The 23,212-nt window shown below is 45.3% G+C and overlaps 1 protein-coding gene and 1 pseudogene across 1 annotated transcript in view; both read left to right on the top strand.

Annotated features, from left to right (window-relative positions):
- MYO16 (myosin XVI) overlaps positions 1-23,212 on the top strand; it is a 2,485,855-nt gene that overhangs the window by 256,467 nt on the left and 2,206,176 nt on the right. The window contains exon 2 of the mRNA XM_069204246.1: positions 8,598-8,861. Coding sequence (XP_069060347.1) covers positions 8,598-8,861 — 264 coding nt within the window. The remainder of the gene's footprint in view (positions 1-8,597; positions 8,862-23,212) is intronic.
- On the top strand, positions 3-4,577 carry LOC138248987 (Fanconi anemia core complex-associated protein 24-like; annotated as a pseudogene).

Genomic DNA, 23,212 nt, shown 5'->3' with positions numbered 1-23,212 from the left:
CCATGGCCATCTGGTTGCACTTGACCGGGGCAAAGCTAAAATCTGAGGATGACCACGATGAAGTGCAAGTTGGATACACTGATAGGTAGGCCTCAGTCAAAATTTTACTTTCGGACTGAGAGCCTGATTACCAGTACGGCACTCCTGGGACCGTCGTACCTGTGGTGGTGGTCTGACAGCTATATCCAAGGCGGTCCGACCACCAGATTACGTGGATGGTGGTCGTACCCCCACAAGACCACAGCAATCTCCAGGATTATAGATCCCATGGCGGCAGCAGTAGGGAAAGCTGTGGCCAGTCACGGCTGTGCTGATGCCAGCACTGCTGTGCCGATCATGACCTGTCTTTTTGCTCAGTGACCCCACCATGAAACGCTCAGCAGAAAGGCAGGGAAGAGGACCAGGGCAATTTTAAGCCCTTTAGTCAGTGTGGCTCTGGGCACATGTTGTGTCCCCCTACGCCTGCACTGTTGGTATACAATGTTGCCATGCACAACATTGTGCATGGCAACAGTGTGCCCGAGGTGCATCTGGTGGTGCACTGCAGCGGCATGTGCTTCAGTCTCACTTTCTGAGCCGAAGCATGCTGCTGCAGTGACACCACTGCAGACACTACCGCTTGCCCGGCGGGTGTGTCATAATATGGCAGTGAGGAGGCCTCCATCTTGGTGGCATCCTCCCAATCGCCGTATTGTCCATGTCCAGCCGATCAAACTCATAATTGTCCCCTTAGTCTTTTTTTCTGGAGCTTTTTCTACCGTCGTCAAGTGCGGCTCCTCTTCAGGCCGGCTTGCGATGTAGCGTCATCGGCTAGGTTCAGCTTGAGGTGCCGGTCAACTCCTGGATGTCTTGTTGACTGGGAAAACCTCTGGAGCTTTAGCAGAACAAACCTGAAATTCAAGCGGGTCGCAGTTCAACATCACCAGCTTGACTTTCATTGTCAACTGAGTCACCTTATGGTGCTTTTTTCCAAAGTTGCTCCAAACTTCTGAATCTTCTTCCAGAAATTTATGTTGGGGTCTTGCAGTGTCCATAAACGTAGTCCAAGTTTCCAGGAGCTCTGAGTTGCTCTTTAGAAGTTTGGACTAAAATTCCTAGAATGCATCTGGTTAGAATCCTCAAAAGGCCTCTGAATGCTGGCCAACTGGACTCCTTTTGCACGACTTGATGCAGGGGACTCTTTGTATCTCCTTTGTACCTGTTGCTTTTAGGGAGTGCAAACCTGTCTCTTCAGAAGTAAGGTAAAGTGATTTTTGTGGTGTATCCCAGAGTGTGCAGATCGTGCAGTTCTTCCATGGATGCACCATGGCAGTCCTTCTTCTTCAGTCTTTTTTCCAACATGCATCTGAGTTGCTGGGCAGCTTTTCCATATTTATTGTTGCTCCTGGGCTGGAAAGCAGGGGAGCACCCCTGGACATTGAGGTGCAGGGTGCCACCCTCTGGGGTGACTACTTCCTGCAAAGCGTGGAAAAAATCAATCCCAGAAAGCAACATTCTTCAAAAATCCAAGATGGAGAAAATCTCTCCTGGGAGGTTAAATCTGGCCGAGCCCACCCACTGGTTTGGCTAAGTTTCCTAACACCCACCCCCCTTCAGCCTTTCTCCTAATCTAATTACTTGGGCTACCATATGGCTGAGGGAGCAGGAAATGGGGGAGGTTTGGCTTCTGTTGACGGTGGATTTCCCTCCTTTGAAGACCAGTTTAACCACTGTACTTCCTTCCTGCTCTGCTGTCTGCTACATCAGTTCTCCTCCCACCAGATGCTTCCTTTGTGTCGTCCCCAGCCACTTCACACTTCATTAAGGCAGCTTGGCTCAGGCTGCCAGAGGCTGACCAGCCAGGAAAGGGCACCACAGGGCTGTTTTTGGTAACTTTCAGAGAGAGTTCTAAAACTCTTTCCCTGTAATAATTATACTAAATCTAACATTAGCAAGTTGTTGCATTTATATTTGATATCAAACATTATATATTTAGCCCTTTACTAGTTGAAATTAGACTTTGTTTTCTAAAATAAAACCTCCCAATATTAACCTTTGAAGCTAATGTACTACACTGGGGAAAATTTTATTGGCAGTTGTTGCCTCACCAGGAGTTATAAAACAGCTTTTATAATCTCCCTGCTCATATGTACACTGCACCCAACTCCTGGGGTAACTAGGAAATACTTTAGGGGTGATTTATATATAAAGATAAGGTAGTTTAAGCCCTTGGAAGTACTTTTAATTCTAAAGTCAAATTTTGATGTAGTTTTATTTTAAAAGCAGTCATAATGGGCAGGCCTGCCTTTAAAATGACATCAGACACCACATCAGTGCACCCATGGGTGCCCTAACTCAACTCGGGTCCCTAAGCCAACATACCCTACTAGGGACTTACACGTAGGTTGTCAGAGCCAATTATGTTTATGACTAGTTTGCATATACCTTTATAATCAGAGCACAGACACTGGGACTACTTAGTAGGGCACGGGGAACCATCAGAGTAAAAAACACCAGTATCAGTCAAAAATGGCATCTGCCAACAGAGCAGCTTGGTTGCTGGCTGCCAGAAGGGGGAGGATCCCCAGGTCAGCTGAGGTTTTCACTTCTTGGTTGTGTCCACTATCTGCTGGTCCTATGTCAATCACCCCTTCTCCTCTTTCCCTCTAGCAGCGGAGCTGGGCCAGTGAGCTTCCAGAGCAGCCTTCTCAGTATGCAGAAGTAAAAATTCAAATCTTGTTGATGATAACTAATTACTGAGTGAGATCACAGCAAAGGAGACCATGCCGGTCCAGACCGGATCAGCATTGGTTCCTTACGGACATGTAATTGGAAGTGAGAAACAGAGAGGTTCAGAGTTGGCACAAGTGCTTTATGTCAGGGAGACCAGATCCTCGGAGTTTGCGCCTGTTCCCAATATGTCCACCTCTTGGCAGCTCCAAACTCTACTAGCTATTATAGCACAGAGTTCAAGAATGGCCAAGCGGGGGATGGGGTTTTAGGTTGGGAACAGCGGGGAAGGAGACCTGTGGGAGCAAGAGTTAAGAACACAATAGCAAGATTATTCACATTGACTTTCATAAATTTTGTTCCAAATATTTATATACTGATAACATGAATGATCAAGGGCTTTTCTATAACATGACCTTATTGGCTCTGGGTACCTGGAAAATAACGAAGGATTATGCTAATTTTCTTATGAGTGTTTTTAGAATAACATCTTATGTTCTGAACATTGAACTTTCTTAATTTAGTTCTTGGAATAGCAACTACGTTATAAAAAGAATCAATTAACACATTAGTTTTCATGAATGAATTGCGATACACTCATAAATGATACTGCAAGGTCACACTCTGTTCTGAATTTCAGAATTCAATTGTCTAAAAATTATTATGCACTTTAATATCAAGATATGCATCATGATTTCAATGCCTAGAAATGATCGCACACTCTGCCGATCTGAAACACAAGAGATAAATGCCAAGAATGAATCATACACACACATTCAACCATCAGAAATCAAATGTCTAGAAATGATTGTGCACTCTACCGATCTGTACTGCAAGAGTTTAATGCCAAGAATGAATCGCGCACAGTGTTGCCGATTCGTACATCAATATTCAAATGCCATGAAAACAATTGCACACGGGATTAGCCAAAAGGCCCAAAACTCGAATATTTCTGAAAACGGAGTCGGGGGCCTAACCTGACCTCCGCCTTACCGCCCTACTTGAGGATCAGCAAGATAATGAGGACAGGGCCTGGAAAAGCCAAGGCAGGCCTCCGGAACAGGAGCTCAGGAAAATGCTGCTGCTCTGCACAGGGACCTCTTAAGAGCGCGTGGAGCTGGGCTGGGTCCCTTAAATAGACCCAGACCCCGCCCACGTGCCACACCCAGCCAGACTGCAGGAAATTATTCTAGAAGGGCTCAGAATAGGGACCTCACCCTAACCACTCCCTGTAATCCTGCAGCAAAGCCTTGAAAATGAGCAATACAATGCAAACAGCATTGATGACATTTCAAGATAAATCTCTGCAATGCAAAACGTTAACATACTGCATCAACACACAATGCATGAATTATTACATTGCATAAGGATTAGCTTTTTGCATTACGTCGCCCGTAGAGCGCGCACTGTCCTGATGTGTGGAAAAATCCAGTTGCATTTTGAGGAGGATTTTCAGCTACCAAATAGGCTGTGTGTACTTTATACATCTGAAGCAGATTTGGTAGTGGGAAAAGCTTTCAAAAGAAGACTGGTGCAAATTAGAGATGGCAGCATTCTACATATGATTGTCTTAGTTGGAAGAACTCGGTTAAGTGAGCAGTACTTTTCTCAAGAGCAGATGTATATCACTCTAGCACTTGGAATGAATTTACTTCCAGTGGCTTACCAGACTAAAGCTGCATAGAGTATTATCCAGCTGATCCACAGTAAAGAACAAGAGAGTAATCTTTTTGTTTGTAAAAAGTGCAAAGCCTTCAATTCGTTATACCATTCAGCACATTCCAGGAGTTGGAAAAGTTATAACTTTACTTCTTTTTCAGTATTTTCTGAGCATCCACCTACTTTCAAAGGCCAGTCCAGCAACTTGAAGATGCCGCTGGAAGGGGAATCGCACAAGAAGTTCATACGTTCTTCACACAACAAAGATGACAAAAGTTTTAGATTTTTATATCCAGTTCCTCAGGTTCTTCTGTTAGATTTGGTTTGAGGTAGACATAGGAAGATGAGCCTGCAAAGTCACAGGAGTCCCACGTCTTACCTGCTCCCAGTGTAGATCGAAGCATGGCACAATTGTTGCTGGTCTACAAGGTACTCTTGTAATTATTAGCCATTTTTCGTGAGCATTACGTTTCCCCAATCAACTGATTCTAATGCTCTTAAATATTTCCTCTCATCTTCAGCAGTGCTCTTCTACAGAAAAGGTGTTGTATCCGGGACAGAGGTATTACCCTATTGAGGCAAATTTAGATTCAGGCAGCAGTAATCAACATAGATGGTTCATAATCAATTGTACAAAGATTAAACTCGATGTTTTTCAAATGATTAGGATGGTTTGGAAAGTTGCCAAGAAAGACATTTTTAATAAAGTCAAAAATGGAGTCAAAAACTGAGGGGACTTCTGCAAAAGGCCTAGTTTTCTCACTCATGTGATCACTACGTACTGTGATACTACAGCAAAATACCCCCATATTTTGCAAAAAATAATGTGATAACAACTATTACTACATTTAAATACCTGACAACTTGTAAATTAGTTGCACTACTTAAGTAAACTACACAGAATAATAATCTGGGCACTATAATATGCTGTCTAGCCATACTGTAACAAAATCTGTCTGACGTTTTAAACACAACTGAAAATACAAAAGTGTATGTGAAATGCATCGCATTTGAGTATGTTTTGAGACCTCACTTTTTTCTTTGGAGTCCCTTGACTAAACCACACAAAAACTTTACTCCGTCCACAATGAAATGGATGGAACAACTCTGCTAAATTTGTGGACATTTGACAAACAAGTCCAAAGTTATTAAGGGAGAAAATGTAAAACATTCCATTTGGTCAAAAATACATGCACATTCATAGACAAAAAAGATTACCTATTACCACTGTACTACACTGGTCATAGTTTGGGTTAGAAATTGAGTTTCTGGTTGTCATAGTGTTCACCCTGTACAAGCAGGAACCACAAACCCAGTGAGGGTAGCTGGTAGCTTGGCACAGAGCATTCAGGTTTATCCCAAGAGGCAATGTGTAAAGTATTTGTGTGCAACACAGCACACAGTAACACAATGAAAACACCACAAAAGACTCTAGACTAGATTTTAAAAATAGATAATACTTTTATAAATAAATCAAGAACAAAACAACAAAAATCCAATAAGTGGAGGTTGGGTTACAAATTCTTAAATTACAAAAAGAGTTCTAGTGCTTAGAAGCAATGAGCTCCAATGGGGGGGTTATCTGGTTGCGCTGGACCGGGGTAAAGTCAAAATTCAGGCTGACTAAAATGGAGGGCAGGCCAGGGACAAATCACACGCAGGCCCGCTGAACAGAGTACTTTGACCCTGGTCACAATAGTGAGTCATGGGGTGCAGACGAGAGATGAGTCAAGCAATGAATTGGTGTTGGACCTGCAGTCGAGGTGATGCATCAATTTTCTTTATGCAGTGGTGGTGATGTGTCGGTTCTGAAGAAGTGCCAAGCTGGGATGCATTTCTTCTGAAGTGCAATGTGCTGCATTTTCTCTGGCAGTCAAGAGAATACATCAATCTCCCCAAGCTTCTGCAATGGCAATGCGCAGTTCAGTGTCTGGCTGGTAAGGTAAAGTGTTAGTTCCAAGAGCAATGCGCCTGTTCTACTCCTGAAACTGGGTCAATGCGCCAGTCCTGCTCCAAGCAGACTGGAGCTGTGTAAATTTTTCTGGTGCAAGTATCTGGGTCCACATCCAGTGAACCAGGCACAGGAGCAGGGGTGGAGACTTTTATATCCCATAGTGTCAAGCAGCAGGAGACAAGCCAACAAACCCTTGGAAATCACTTTGGTTGCAAGGCAGAGTCCAGCTCCCCTTTCAGCAAGGTCAGAGAGCATCAGGAAGCAGGGCTGCAGGGCAGCAGGGCAGCACAGCAGAAAAGCAGTCCTTCCAAGTCAGCAGTCCAGCACAGTAAGAGTCCTTGATGCAGAGCATCAGTTCTTCTGACACAATCCAGTTGTAGGTCGAGAAGTGTCTGAGTTGGTGGGGTCAGAGACACTGTACTTATACCCAGTTGTGACTTTGAAATGGGGGGTGACTTCAAAGAAGGGTCTTTGAAGTACACAGAGGCCCTTTCTTCCCGGGTCTGGCTCCAAACTATCCTATCAGTAGAGGGGTAATCAGCCCTTTGTGTAGGGACATGCACTGCCTATTCAGGTGTAAGTTCAGTATCTTGGCTCAGCCCCTCGCTCCCTTCCCGCCCAGGGAGAGCCAGCAGAATGCAGATGAGTGCTCAGACACACATAACCTTTCTGTGTCTGTGGCTGTCTAGAGGAAATGCACAAAACTGTAGCTGTCGCCCACCACAGATGTGTATTGGAGACAGGCTGCAGGCACACAGACTTGTAAGAGCAGAGAAATGTCCACTTTTAGAAAGTGCAAAAAGAGACAGATGATTGACAGAATCCTGAATGATGTCAAACATTCACCCCAGTCACAGATCTGGTCCTAAATCAATTGTTTTTTTGCTTGCCATGCTATTCAAGTCTGGACCCAAACATATGCAAATCAGTCTTGACCCTGTTCCCCATGGGAACAGTTCTACCCAAACTGCCAGGCCAGGTCTTTACTAGACTGGAAACAAGTGTCCTGGGACCGGTTTCAGGGTATCACGCCTCATCATCCAGGATAGCTAGAATCTAGTGGAATAGCGAGCACAGGACCCTCCTCTGGGTATACCCTTCCCACTTAGGGCAACAAATGCATTAGAACAGATAATTCACAGAATGTTGAATGATGTAAAACATTCACCCCAAGCCACAGATCTGGGCCTAAATCCATTGTTTTTTTCCTCACTGTACCATTCCAGTTTGGACCCAGCCATAAGCAAATCAGTTTTGACCCTGCTTCCCATGGGAACAGTTCAACCCGATGTGCCAGACCAGGTCATCCAAAGACCAAAAACAAGAATCCTGGGACCGGTTTCAGGGTATCACTTCTCATCAGCCAGGGTAGCTTGAATCCGGTGACATAGTGAGCAAAGGACCCACATCTTGGTATAACCTTCCCACTTAGGGTGACAAATGCAAAAGAACAGATAATAGACGGAATGCTGAATGATGTCAAAAATTCACATCACATCATAGATCTGGGCCTAAATCCATCCTTTTTTGCTCGCCATTTCAGTTGGGACCCAGCCATTTGCAAATAAGTCTTGACCCTGCCCCTCGCATGGGAACAGTCTAGCCTGAACTGCCAGGCCAGATCCTCCACTGACCAGAAACAAGAATCTTGGGACTGACTTCAGGGTATCACCACTCATCAATCAGGCTAGCTTGAATCTGGTGGCATAGTGAGCACAGGACCAAAGTATGGGCATACCCTTCGCACATAAGGTGACAAATGCAAAAAGAACAGATGATGGAGGAAATGATCAAAAACTTTGGATGCAACCCAGATCTGTGACTGTGATTACATATTTGACAATGTTCCCTTTTAGTCCATCATCATTTTGTTTTGCCACCTTCAAACTCACGCCGTAAGGTTACAGTAAGTCGCGTCCTTGCCATGCACTGCTAATTACCCCACATATTATATCAGTCATGACATCTTTTATGACATCATTGATAATATCACTGCAACATATTCAAAAACGTTAATGAAAAGAAAACTGTCAATGGCAAGGGAGTGAGTTATAGTCATCTTGGGGTGTGACTTATAGTTGTTTGAGTTAACCATTACTATAACTGCTGAATTTATATGATTTTGTGTGAGTAAAGTCAGAACCTAACTATAACGTCCCAGTAACCTTTGTTTTTTTAAAGTGAATTTATACATATATATAGAACAATGAAACAATTTAAGAATCTGCCCACATACTTTTTGAGAATTAATATCCTCACTATTCATTTGTTGCAGGTTGTTTTCAACTTTGTAATGTTTTTCGATCCCATGAAATGGAAATTGACCAGTGCTTGCTGGAGTCCCTTCCATTAGGCCAGCGTCAGAGGCTGGTGAGACGTATGCGATGTGACCAGCTAAAGGCATACTATGAAAGGGAAAAGGCTCTTCAAAAGCAGGATGGGTACAAGAAAAGTCAGAAGCACGGGAAGACGCGCACAGTTCATTTCAGCCTTCCCGACACAATACAGGATGCAGTCAAGTACCATGATGACAAAGAAGGTAGGTGTTCATATGTGTTTGTGTTTGACACGACTAAAGTGAAGAAGCTATGACATAGCAAAACTTTGATTCGTATGTATGTGATATTTCTATAGTTCTAACTTAGCCAAAGCCAACCACATATCTGGCTCTTTCTTTGTATGAATTTTAGCTGCGAAGGTTTTGTTGAACCTGCATCCTTTGTCACTTGCTTTTTTAATATAGCCGCGTTATAGGTTTTATATTTCCCAACTAATAACTTACTGACATATCTATGTACCTGTGTTGAGAATAATAGTTTTAGAACATGAGTTACACAAATGAAATACTGTATCCCTTATGACTAAAACTACAGTTTATCAGGGCTGGAATACAGGGTGGATAGATGAAAATTACCTTGCATAAAACAGCAAATCGTGCACACCTGTCCTTTTAGTAGTTAGAGTTCAAGCTATCCATTCTAATGTTGAGATGCTAAGCAAAAATCTAAGAAAGATTTGTAAAATGAAGAAATTGCATTTCTGTACTTATTGAGTGACAGAGAGGGGGTGAGCTTCAAATTTTCCAACAAACACGTTGGCATATAATGCTAAAATGCATTATGTGACAATCAGGGCGCATGAGAGGGGCTTAAGGGGCAGTATAAAGAGAGAGAAATGCGGATTGGTAGGACTACTAAGTGAGAGAAAACACAATATTTTGTAAAATAACCAATATTATAGGCTTTCAAAAGAGAGAAAAAGTAAGCGTGTGTGCTTTTTTGCCTGTATGTATGCAAAAGTCTCATATGAAATCAGATATCCAACTGAATGCACCTGTACCCGAACTATACATCAAATATATATTTACTAGCAGGGTGTAACACCCCAGCATCCCCCCCCACCCAAACCTACGCCCCTGTATATTCAATTACATAGGTACCTATTACAAACTATTATAAAATGCATTTGTACAACTTCCGCCTACCACGTCCAAACAGTGGGTGACTGGATGAGTGTGTGCTGATTTCTCACTTACTCCTCTCTTCACTATACTTTTGTTATTAGAAGTGTTTGCCTTTTGTTTCAATTAATTTTAGCTAGAAACACTTGAAATAGCATTGGAAAATACATTAACTGATATTGACTGTCTCACAACTCAGATAACACATATTTTTTGCAACATCAGCTTGCAATTTACTATGTTAAGCACCAGAGACGGGGGCGAACAGTGCAGAACAGCTCTTGGCTGTAGTAGACTCAAAATGAACCAGACAAGTGCTGAAATATTGCAGAAAGCAGCTCTAATGTAACTAGTTTTAACAAACAATGCTTAGTTCGTCACACCTTACATTCTACCCACGAAGAAAAATATCTTGCTCAGCAGGAACGAATGGTTTTGCCTTTAATCAACTACGAGCATTACAAAATTACATGGTATTTTCACAGTAGTGTAGATACAGTATACTTTCTTCTCCCTAAATGGTTTGAAATTGTTTGTGAAGAATACGCTGAAAAGCTTGTGCTAATTATTTTTAATTGCCACAGTATTGATTTACAATTAGGGGTATGTATGGGAAGCCGTTCATGTCAAAATTACAGCTCCCTATATAGGACACCTCCTGGAAAGCATAACGCGTTGCAAAATGAATATGTCATACACCAAAATGAATGTACTATGTGTCAAAATAAATATGATACCTGGCAGAGTGAATCTGACTTGAACCAAAACAAATATAAAACCAGGCAAAGTGAATATGCTACGTAGTGATTATTATGAATAACTCACACTCAGGATTGAATAAGAGATATACTGAAATACATATCAATCATACTGAAATAAATATGGCCCTCACTGTAAATAATAAAGCAATCACTGAAACACATACAATATTTGTCAAAAAGAATGAGACATTTCTTGAAATGACTGACATATGCCAAGAGGAATATGACACACATTGGAATGAATATGACAGCTTGAAATGAATATAAGGTACTGAAATGAAAATGCATTATTCTGTATGGAATATAATGTGCAATGAACATTACATTTAATAAAAAATGAATATGGTTTGCACTTGCCAAAATGAATGTTATGCTTTGAAATCAATATGATACACAGCGACATGAATATTGCATATATTGAAATGTATTTGACCTCTGTTGAAATGGATATGACCCAAATTAAAATTATAATAATGTCAGGTGTTAAGATGAATATGACATCCACTGACACGAATATGCCAATAATTTAAAGCAGTATGACACATGTTAAGATTTATATGAACCATTTTCAAATTAATATGATATCTGATGAAGTTGATATGACCCACATCAAAATTAATATGACATTCATTAAAATTAATATGACAGTTATTGATATGGATATGAAACTATATGAGATAAATATAGCATGCTTTGAAACGAATAAAGCACATATCGAAATAAACACAAGCCATGTGTAAATTAAAATGCTCACTGTTTAAATATGGCTTGCCTTGAATCGATGTTGATTTGCTTTAAAATTAACAATACATATTGAAATTAATATTACATATTCTGAAAGGATATGGTATGAACACAAATTAATTAACTAAAATAAATATATGTTTTCGATTATGTGCTGCATTTAGTTTTTGCGGGCTTTTGGACCCTGAGCACTTTACCACTGCTGACCAGTGCTAAAGTGCAAGTGCTCTCTGTCTAAATTGACCTGATGATTGGTTTATCCATGATTGGCATAGTTGTTTTACCCGTAAGTTCCTAGTATAGTGCAACATGTGTGCCCAGGGCCTGTAAATCAAATGCTAATATTGGGCCTGCAGCACTGATTGTGCCACCCACATGAGTAGCCCTGTCAACATGTTTCAGACCTGCTACTGCAGTGTCTGTGTGTGCAGTTTTAAACTGCCATTTAAACCTGGCAAGTGCACCCATTTGCCAGGCCCAAAGCTTCCCTTTTACTACATGTAAGGTACCCCTAAGGTAGGCCCAAGGCAGCCCCAGGGGCAGGGTGCAGTGTATTTAAAAGGTAGGGCATATACTGGGGTATTTTACATGTCCTGATAATGACATACTGCTGTAGGAAAGTACCATCTTCCTTGGCACGTTACCCCCATTCTTACCTGTATGTCAGTATGTTTTTGCCTGTCTCACTGGGACCCTGCTGGTCAGGACCCCAGTGCTCATAGTTTATGGCCTAATGTGTGTGTATGTATAGTGCTTGACTGTGTCACTGAGGCTCTGCTAACCAGAACCTCAGTGCTTATGCTCCTTCTGCTTTTAAATTTGTCACTGTAGGCTAGTGACTTCATTTACCAATTTCAATTGGCACACAGGACCCCCCTAATAAGTCCCTAGTGTATGGTACCTAGGTACCCAGGGCATTGGGGTTTCAGGAGATCCATATGGGCTGAAGCATTTCTTTTGCCACCCATAGGGAGCTCCGACAAACTCTTGCACAGGCTTGCCATTGCAACCTGCGTGAAATAGTGCACACACTATTTCACAGCCATTTTCACTGCACTTAAGTAACTTATAAGTCACCAATATGCCTAACCCTCACTTGCTGAAGGTTAGGTGCAAAGTTACTAAGTGGGAGGGAACCCTTGCACTAGCAAAGATGCCCCCACATAGTTCAGGGCCATTTCCCGGGACTTTGTGAGTGCGGGGATGCCATTACATTGGTGCACTACACATATGTCAATACCTATATCTAGCTTCACAATGGTAACTCCAAATATGGCCATGTAACATGACTAAGATCATGGAATTGTCCCCCATTCCAAATCTGGTATTGGGGAGCCAACTCCATGCATCCTGGGGGTTCCAGGATGGCCCCCAGTACTGCCAAACCAGCTCTCTGAGGCTTGCACTGCAGCTACAGCTGCTGCCACCTCACAGACAGTATTCTGCCCTCATGGGGTCTGAGCAGCTCAGTCCCAGGAAGGCAGAACAAAGCATTTCCTCTGAGAGCATGGTGTTTCACCCTCTCCCTTTTGAAATAGGTGTTACAGGCTGGGGAGGGGTAGCCTCCCCCAGCCTCTGGAAAAGCTTTGAAGGGCACAGTTGGTGCCCTCCTTGCAAAAACCAGTCTACACTGGTTCAGGGACCCCTTGTCCACTGCTCTGGTGCGAAACTGGACAAAGGAAAAGGAGTGACCACTACCCTGTCCATCACCACCCCAAGGGTGGTGCCCAGAGCTCCTCCAGTGTGTCCCAGACTTCAGCCATCTTGCTTTGCAAGGTGTGGGGGCATTCTGGAGGGCTCTGAGTATCCAATGCCAGCACATGAGGTCAGAGACCGCTCCTGATAGGTCCTTACCTGATGAGATAGCCAATCCCCCTCTCAGGGCTATTTATGGTCTCTCCTCTTGGTTCTCTTCAGATTCTCCTTGCAAGTTTTCTTCAGCAATCCTATGCAACTACTACTTCACCCTCTGACCTCGGATCAACCGCAGCCTGCTCCAGGAACCACTGTAACAGCAACAAAGTATCCACAAGGGATACTTTTCTTCTGCAACTTCAGCTCCAGCCAGCAACTGCAACAATTTCCACGGTGTGCACGCTCTGGGAAACTTCCTGTCTTCATCCTGCACAAGAAGGACCGAAGAAATCTCCCGTGGGATGACAGAGTCACTCCCCTGCTCACGCAGGCACCTTTCAAGACGACGACCGGTACCCTTGGACTCCTCTCACAGTGACGAGCGTGCTCCTAAGGACACAGAGGGTGGACCCCATCGACATAGGCTGTCCTGAGGTCCTGCTGACGCAATTTGGAGGAGGTAGGACCTTGCCTTCCCTGAGAGTGACGGTACCCCTGTGTACTGCGTCTTCTTCATCCCCTGAGTCCCTAGCACTCCATCCTGTGATGCTCAAATCGCTGAGTTGTTCTCTTTGTAGGTTAGAGAAGTGTTTTGTGGTACAGGTACATACCACCAAAACCTACTCTGAAGTGACATGAGTCTACATTTACTAGGCCACATGTCCACACATGCACAGGGAAGATGCCATGCCTGCCCTTTCATTGTCACTCAAGTGTAAGGGTGAAGTCTGTACTATGATAGTTGCCTGTAGGGACTGTATGCATTGAGTCAGTGTTGCAGAGTGTAAATGTGTTTGTCCAGTCAGGCCTAACGAGTTTACCCTTCAGAAACCACATTGCTGTGTGGTGTTTCATTGTGGCTCACATCACAGTACATGTTGCTGGGGCATCGAATACCTGATGTTTTTAGGCTTGCTTAGTCATTGTAGGCCTTGAGCAGGGTAGTGGGTTAGTCTGCAGATGAATCCAAAAGTGTGTAGTCATGTCCCTGTACATATTGGCATGTGCCTCACACTTGTGGTGTGTTGACAAACTGCCCATTTTATGCTTGGTGTTTCTGACGTGTGTGACACAACCATTTGAGCAACAACTTGTGTTTGTAATCGCTTGATTTGTCTCTTGCATCCATATAGGTAAACACCCATCAAAAGAAGGAGATTTGGAGAGCCATTGCCCAGGAGGTGCAGACCCTGGGGTTCCATAGCCCACTATGCCCACTGTTGCAAGAGGTGGAAGGACTTGAGGTGCTGGGCCAGAAGATCTCAGACATTCAGATAGGGCTGTCCTCCCAACGTGGGTGGGCACACCTCGAAGCATGATCTCCCTAGGGGCCCACATTCTGGCAGTAGCATACCCAGACCTTGATGGGCATTTGCAGGGAGCACAGCAGCCACAATGAGTACAGGACATATTACTGTCTGTCACACAGCCAAGTTAAAGTGTTAGGGCCTGACATCTCCTCCTGATGACTGGGGATGGACCATGTGTGACACACAAGATGAGTAACTGTTTGTGTAGATATGTAATTTGGTGCATATTGCTGTGCCTTGCCTAGTAGCCCAGGGACCTAGATCACAACTGTGTACAATCCACAAAACAATTGCTCTCCGAGGACAACACATTGCCTTGTACAGTGATCAATCAAGGAAGGTTTGTTGTTGTAGTAGGTCTAAATTCTACGTAACAGACCGCTACTCCTCAGTGTTACAGTCCAAAGAAAAAGAAGTGATGGATCACTGTCCTCAGCCATGTGTCTGGTTAAGTGAGTAAATTGGTATCTGCTCCCAAGAGGCCACTTGTTTTCAGTGTGTGATGTGTGCTGGTGCCTCACTACTGTCTGACATGTGAAGGTGGCATCACACATGTGACAGAGAATACATTGTTCTTTGGGTACAGCTACAGATCAAAACTTAGCCTTGGTATGTGGGGAATGTCTTTGACATGATTTATGTCCCTGTTTCACTGTTGCCAAAATTCCTTGTGCTGACATGTTAGCCTGTGTCCCATTCTCTTTTAACAAAATGTGTACACTGCTGTTCATGCTTTGTCTACCTGTGTTCACAGGAAGATTTCTGTATTCCCTCACATATAGTTGCATGCCAACCTGTCTTTGGAATTGGACTTATGCAATGGGGCTACATTTTATGTGGTGCTACAGACAGGAGTGGCTCACCATTGATTGTTGTCTCACACATACTCTCACCCGTCATTGCATGTCATTTGGCATGTACAACTTCAGTAGCAATGAGAGATATGACATGTAGGACTAGAGTTTTTACACACAATGCCCATTTCCATGCCATTGATGTGGCATCAAGTGGCAAAGTGCACTGCACATGTTAAATGGGAAAGATTTGTTGCCTCACTGTTGGCACTCATCATGGAGTGACTTACAGTTTTGTTGGACTCACATGTGGTTGGGTCGATCCGGACATCTGGGTTTGCAGGACCAACATGGAGACAGTGATGTAGCTTCCCATTGGGCAACATGTACAGGGCCTTCTACAAGTTCTTGTAAATCCCTGGGTCTCTCCAATATGCAAATTCACAATGGCAGTCTGCCCTGTGCAAAGAACTAATGGCTTCTACTGATGCAATCAGAGTTTGTCATTGCAAAGGGTGGCATATAGTAGTGGTGATTTTCCGGGGGCTAGCTGTGTCATTGTGTTATGTATTTTAGCAACATATCTCCCTGTCAATTTGCACATTTTGACTACAGTGAACATTTCCATGCCAAATATGTAGCATATCTGAGCAACATTAGTACTACCTCCATGACTCAATTAGGACAATTTACACATGGTGAAGTGTGCATTGTTGACATGTTTCCAGTGTGACGTGAGCATTTCCATGTCACCTTCTTCAGGATACTGTACTGCTGTCAACAACATGGCAGGATTTGGAGCATCATTTCTTATTGTTGTGTTATTGAGTATGTGACAAATATATGTTTGCATGACCTTGTGTGGGATCTGTTGGAATGAACTTGGCGTTGGCCTACTATTGTAAGACAACAGGTAACAGGTATGCTCCATGAGGCAAAGCATTCAAGGTGATATGGTCTTCTACTTGTTCAATGGTTATTATGATTGCACAACTTCACCCATGCAATTGGAGATCTGAGACCTGATTTTTCTGTGGGCAACCGTTGACAGTTCATATGACAAAGATGCATATGTATGATTCATGTAGGTGCCACCTTGAAGTAGTTTGTTGCTGGGGCCTACTTGACATCATGGTACTGTTTGTAAATCACAGCTTTTGTTCAGGTGTGATCAGGAACATGTAGAGACCCGTTTCCCATTTTTATTTGTAGCATCATCCCAGGCAAGTGAAGGAGACAGGGCGAAACCAAGTGGGGAAGCATCTGGCCACGGTACCTCCAGTCATGATACCACTGACACGGAGGGACCCAGTGGCCTGGAAGGTGAGGGGAGTGCCACCGATGACACAGGATCAACCTCGTCATCTTTAGATTCTACCTCCAGTGGTCACTCCCTAGTTGTGGGGGACCCATCAGGACCTGTTCCTGTACCATCCTTGTCTGGCACCCCCAGTACTAGCACCACCCTTCCTCTTTGCTCCCCACCCAGTTGGCCATCCCCACTCACCTAAGAGGGTGGGCTTCTCCTTTAACCTAGGTACCTCAGTGCCAGCCCCTGTTACTCCTGCTGCCCTGAGTGAGAAGGCTATTGACCTCCTGAGGAGTATCAGGAGGTCAATAGCCTTCTGTGGGGCAGACTGCCATTGTGAATACCATCCAGGGGTTGATAAGCCAACTTCAGACAAATGGTTTCCTGGAAGACATTCATAGTGACATGTCAATCAATCAATCAATCAATCAGGAATTTGTAAAGCACACTAATCACCCGTGAGGGTCTCAAGGCGCTGAGGAGTGGGGAGAAGAAAAGGGGAGTATTCCTACTGCTCAAACAGTCAGGTCTTGAGAAGTTTCCTGAAGGTAAGGAGGTCTTTGGTCTGGTGCAGGTGGGTTGGAAGAGTGTTCCAGGTTTTGGGGGCGAGAATGAACTACCGCTGGTTGTAGTTCTGCGGATGCGTGGGATGCTTTTGAGGGCGAGGTCGGTGGAGCGGAGATGCCGGGTCGGGGTGTAGAAGGAGAGCCGTCTGTTGAGGTATTCTGGTCCGGTGTTGTGCAGTGCTTTGTGAGCGTGGGTGAGAAGTTTGAAGGTGATTCTTTTGTTGACTGGGAGCCAGTGCAGGTTTCTCAGGTGGTCTGTGATGTGGCAGTGGCGGGGGATGTCCAAGATGAGGCAAGCAGAGGTGTTCTGGATGCAGTGCAGCCTCTTCTGTAGTTTGGCCGTGGTTCCTGTGTAGAGGGCATTGCCATAGTCCAGTTTGCTGCTTAGGAGGGCTTGGGTGGCTGTTCTTCTGGTTTCAGTGGGTATCCATTTGTAGATCTTTCAGAGCATGCGGAGGGTGTTGAAGCAGGAGGAGGAGATGGCGTTGACTTGTTGGGTCATGGATAATGGGGAGTCCAAGATGAATTCTAGGTTGCGTGCGTTGTCGGGGGGAGTCGGAGCAGCTCCGAGAGTGGCAGGCCACCAGGAGTCATCCCATGCAGAGGGGGTGGAGCTGAAGATGAGGACTTCTGTCTTGTCAGAATTGAGTTTGAGGCATCCATTCGACGATGGCCTTCATTCATTCGTGGAGGTTGGTCTTGGCGGAGTCCTTGGTGAGGGATAGGATAAGCTGGGTGTCGTTGGCATATGAGATGATGTTGAGGTTGTGGGATCGGGTGATGTTAGCAAGCAGGGCCATGTAGATGTTGAAGAGGGTCGGGCTGTGGGACGAACCCTGGAGTACGATGCAGATGATTTTGGTGGCCTTCAAGCGGATTGGGGGGAGGCGGGTTGTCTGGGTTCTGCCGGTAAGAAAGGAGGTGACCCAGTTCAGGGCTCTGTCATGGATTCCTGCACTGCTGAAGCGTGAGCGTAGGGTGTGGTGGCAGATGGTGTCGAACGCGGCTGAGAGGTCCAGGAGGATGAGGGCCGCGGTTTCACCTTTGTCCAGTATGGTTCTGATGTCGTCGGTGGCGGCGATGAGGGTGATTTCGGTACTGTGGTTGCTGCGGAATCCGGATTGGGAAAGGTCCAGGGTGCTGTTTTCCTCGAGGAAGCGAGTTAGTTGTCTGTTGACAGCATTCTCTATGAATTTTGCCGGGAAGGGGAGCAGGGCGATAGGCTGGAAGTTCTTGAGGTCCTTACGGTCCACCTTGGATTTTTTGAGGAGGGCGTTGATCTCGGCGTGTTTCCAGCTCTCCGGGAAGGTGGCAGACTCGAAGGAGCTGTTGATGATCTTCCGTAGTTGGGGTGCAATGACGGAGCTTGCTTTGTTGAGGATGTGGTGAGTGCAGGGGTCATATGGAGAGCCAGACTGGATGGTATTCACGATTTCGATGGTGTCTGGCCTACAGAAATCTTTTCAGGCTCTGGCCTCCTCAATGATGACAGCAATCTATCCCCAATCCTTCCTCCCACATCCTCTCTCTTCCCTATCCAAATTCCCCTTTCCCCTACTTGTCCTAAGCACACAGACACATCCGCATGCACCAACCTCAACACACACAAGCAGCACACAGCGACACAAACTCTACCAGGCACACCGGCATGCAGGCACTCGGCATTCACCCACAGACACCACATCAGCCACCATTTCAACAGACACTCCCACCGACCCACACACCACATCCACCATTCCCACAGACACCACCACAACACCCAGTGACACATCCATCACACCCACCATACACCCAGACAACACCTGTGAGAAAGCCTCATTGTAGCATGGTTACCCCCACTTTTGGCTTGTTTGTGAGTGTATGTCAGTGTGTTTTTTCTGTCTCACTGGGATCCTGCTAGCCAGGACCCCAGTGCTCATAGTTTGTGGCCTACTGTGTGTGTTGTCATTAGTGCTTAACTGTGTCACTAAAGTTCTGATAACCAGAACTTCAGTGCTTATACTTTTTCTGCTTCCAAATCAGTCACTATAGTTTAGTGACTTAATACGCCAATTCCAATTGGCACACTGGACACCTCCTTATAAGTCCCTAGTATATGGTACCTAGGTACCCAGGGCATTGGGGTAGCAGGAGATCCTTATGGGCAGCAGCATTTATTTTGCCACCCATAAGGAGCTCAGACAAACCATTTCACAGGACTGCCATTGCAGCCTGAATAAAATAGTGCACACACTATGTCACAGCTATTTTCACTGCACTTAAGTAACTTATCAGTCACCTATACGTCTAACCTTCATTTACTGAAGGCTAGGTGCAAAGTTACTAAGTGTGAGGGCACCCTTGCACTAGCAAAGGTGCCCCCACGCAGTCCAGGGCCAAATCCCCAGACTTCGTGAGTGCGGGGCCAACATTACACATGTGCACTACATATAGGTCAATACCTAAATGTAGATTCACAATGGTAACTCCGAATATGGCCATGTAAGGTGTCTAGGATCATGGAATTGCCCCCCATTTCAAATCTGGTATTGGGGGGCCAATCCCATGCATCCTCTGGGCTCCATCATGGACCCCCAGTACTGCCAAACCAGCTCTCTGAGGTTTGCACTCCAGCTAAACCTGCTGCCACCTCACAGACAGGGTTCTGCCCTCCTGGCGTCTGAGAAGCCCAGTCCCAGGAAGGCAGAACAGAGCATTTCCTTTGGGAGGAGGGTGATACGCCCTCTTCCTTTGGAAATAGGTGTTATCAGTTTGGGAGGGGTAGCCTTCCAGAGCCTCTGGAAATGCTTTACAGGGCACAGATGGTGCCCTCCTTGCATATGCCAGTCTACACCGGTTCAGGGACCCCCCTGTCCCTGCTCTGGCGCGAAACTGGACAATGGGAAGGGGAGTGGCCACTCCCCTGTCAATCACCACTCCAGGGGTGGTGCCCAGAGCTCCTGCATTGTGTCCCTTGCATTAGCCATCTTGTTTTCCAAGGTGTGGGGACACTATGGAGATCGCTGAGTGGCCAGTGCCAACAGGTGATGTCAGAGACCCCTCCTGAGAGGTGCACACCTGGGTAGGTAGCCAATCCCTCTCTCAGGGCTACTTAGGGTCTCTCCTGTGGGTTCCTCTTCAGATTTGGCTTGCAAGTTTCCACCAGGAATCCTCTGCAACTCCTGCTTCATCCTCTGACCTCGGATCAACCGCAGACCGCTCCAGGAACCGCTGTAACTGCAACAAAGTATCCAGAAAGGCTACTGCGACTCTACAACTTCAGCTCCAGCCAGCAACTGCAACAGTTTCTATGGTGTGCACACTCTGGGGACTCCCTGTCTTCACCCTGCACCAGAAGGACCGAAGAACTCTCCCGTGGAGTGACAGAGTCACTTCCCTGCTCCAGCAGGCACCTTCTAAGATGATGACAGGTTCTCTGGGACTCCTCTCCCGATGACGAGCGTGCTCCTTGGAACACAGGTGTTGAACCCCTTCGACACAGACTGTCCTAAGGTCCAGCTGTCCAAATTTGCCTTGCCTTCCCTGTTTGCGACAGTACCCCTGTGCACCACGTCATCTTCACCTCCTGAGGCCTCTGTGCACTCTTTGCAAGAATCCTTCATGCATGGCCTGGCCCAGGTCCGCAGCACTCTATCCTGTGATGCTCAACTCACTGAGTTGTTCTCCAGCAGCGTGGGACCTTCTTTTGTGGTGCTGCAGCAACCGGAATTTGCACCTTCTACGTCCCTGTGTCCTGGGACCTCTGTGGGTGCTGCCTGGTCATCTGTGGGTTCCCTCCAGTGTTGGGAGCTCCCTCTGCCTCCTCAGTCTGAGTTGAGGCCCCCAGGTCCCTTCTGGGTCCAGGCAGCACCATTTTGACACAATCGCGACATTGCTTGAACCAAGGCTTGTTGGACTAATCCAGCGCTACAACTCACCTGCATCCAACATCTCCACGTGGGACATCCTTTGCATCATGCAGGAACACACAGCCATCTTGTTTGGTGCTCTTCTGCAGACTTCTTCCAACCGGAGAATCCTCTTTTGCACCATCTTCTAGGTTGGCAGGGGCTCCTGACCTTCCTGGAATCTTCTGCGACTTTTGTACTTGATCTCCTCTCTTTACAGGTCTTCAGGTCCAGGAATCCACCATTTGTTGCTTGCAGTCTTGCTTGGTTCTTGCAATAACTCTATTCACGACTTTTAGTGTGTCCTAAAGAAACTTGCAGTACTTTACTCTTACTTTTCTGGGCTCTGGGGTGGGGTGTTTTACTAACCTTTGTGGTTTTCTTACACTCCCAGTGCCCCTCTACACACTACACTTGCCTAGGGGGGAATTCGTGATTCGCATTCCACTTTCTTAGCATAGGGTTTGTTTTGCCCCAAGGCCTATTTCTTCCCATTGCATTCTATGGTATTTTCTATTGTTTGCACTATCCTATGACTATTTACTTACCTGATGTTGGTGTCCGTATATATTGTGTATAATGCTTACCTCCAGAAGGAGTATTGCCTCTAAGATAATTTTGGTCTTGTGTCACTAAAATAAAGTACCTTTATTTTTGGTAACACTGAGTATTGTCTTGTATTGTGTATACGTACTGTGTAACTATAAGTGGTATTGCAGGAGCTTTGCATGTCTCCCAGTTCAGCCTAAGCTGCTCTGCTACAGCTACCTCTATCAGCCTAAGCTTCTAGAACATTACTACATTTCACTAATAAGGGATAACTGGACCTGGTATAAGGTGTAAGGACCTAAGGTACCCACTACAAGCCAGGCAAGCATCCTACAACAGCTCACAGCCCACAGCCACACACACCTCAGTCACCATACCCCCAGACACCACCACAACACCCACAGACACATCCACCACATTTGCTGTTGTTTTTTAATATCTGACTTTGTGGGAAGTGTTGGTCACCCAAGACAAGGGTAGATGTTCACTGTATGGATATGTGGGTGTTGATCCAATTGGGGTGTCATTGCATTTTGTTATGCTTGCTAGGGTAAGTATTTCATCTTGTGTTGGCCAATGTCAGCATGTGTGGTATAGATTTGTCCCCTGATACAGATTGTACTTTCGTCTCATTTGCGGGAGCTAGAGTTTTGTTTGTCCACACATGGAGGGTGTTAAATTGTGGTAACTTCCTTTGGATTTGACTGACCATGTGTCCACTTTGATGTGTGTACCTTACAGCTACATCATCTAGATGTCTGGACCATGCTGTTGCCGTTGTATTTGCTTTCTTGACTTGCACTTACACATTTAGCAGCTAGGCATATCACTTGGCTCAAATATCGTTTGTCCCTGAGATACATGAAGGGTCAGTTCCTATGCAAATGCTGTTTTAGGGGTATGTGCAAAGTGAAATGTGTCCATGAATGCTCCTAATGTCGCCATCACTATTATGTAGGTATTGTTTGCATTGTTAGCTTTGGATATTCGTTTCACAACCTATTGTGCATCCCATTGACCTTCCTTTGTGTTGCAATGTGGGTGCTGTGTGGGTCCATCGATGAGCAGCATCTGCGGCAGGACATGTGTGTGATGGGCTCCATGGCGGCACAGGTCATGTAACACTGCCTACAGGTGAGTTGCTTCCTTTATGCTTTCCGTTTCCACCTGCTGAGATGTGGTGGTTGGACTGCCATGGTCACGCTGGCAGTAGGCAACATCATAATGTTTCCATCCGAAACACCAGCTCCGTCGGCCTTTTTGGCCTGCCTCGCCACTGCGGTGGTCTGCGCTGCCTGGTGTTGCTGGCGGGACTGCAGCAGTCTTTCCCTATGGGACTGCCAGCATCGTAATACTGTGGTCTGACTGCCAAGCAGATGGCGGTCACACCGCCGCCATGGTGGTGCACAAACCGCCAAACTCGTAATGCGACCCTTTGAAAATATGTAACATTAATTTCAATATGTAATATTAATTTTAAAGCACACCCACATAAGTTCAGAGCAAGCCATATTCATTTAAACAGGAGTCATATTCATTTAAACATGGCTTGTGTTCATTTCAATATTTGCCTAATTCATTTCAAGGCATGTTACATTTATCTCACAGTTTCATTTTCATTTCAAAAAGTGTGATATTCATGTTACAGAATGTCAT

Source organism: Pleurodeles waltl, chromosome 8, assembly GCF_031143425.1.
Source record: "Pleurodeles waltl isolate 20211129_DDA chromosome 8, aPleWal1.hap1.20221129, whole genome shotgun sequence".
Classification (NCBI taxonomy): domain Eukaryota; kingdom Metazoa; phylum Chordata; class Amphibia; order Caudata; family Salamandridae; genus Pleurodeles; species Pleurodeles waltl.
Note: the sequence above shows the minus strand (reverse complement) of the source record. Positions and strands in the feature narration are given on the sequence as shown.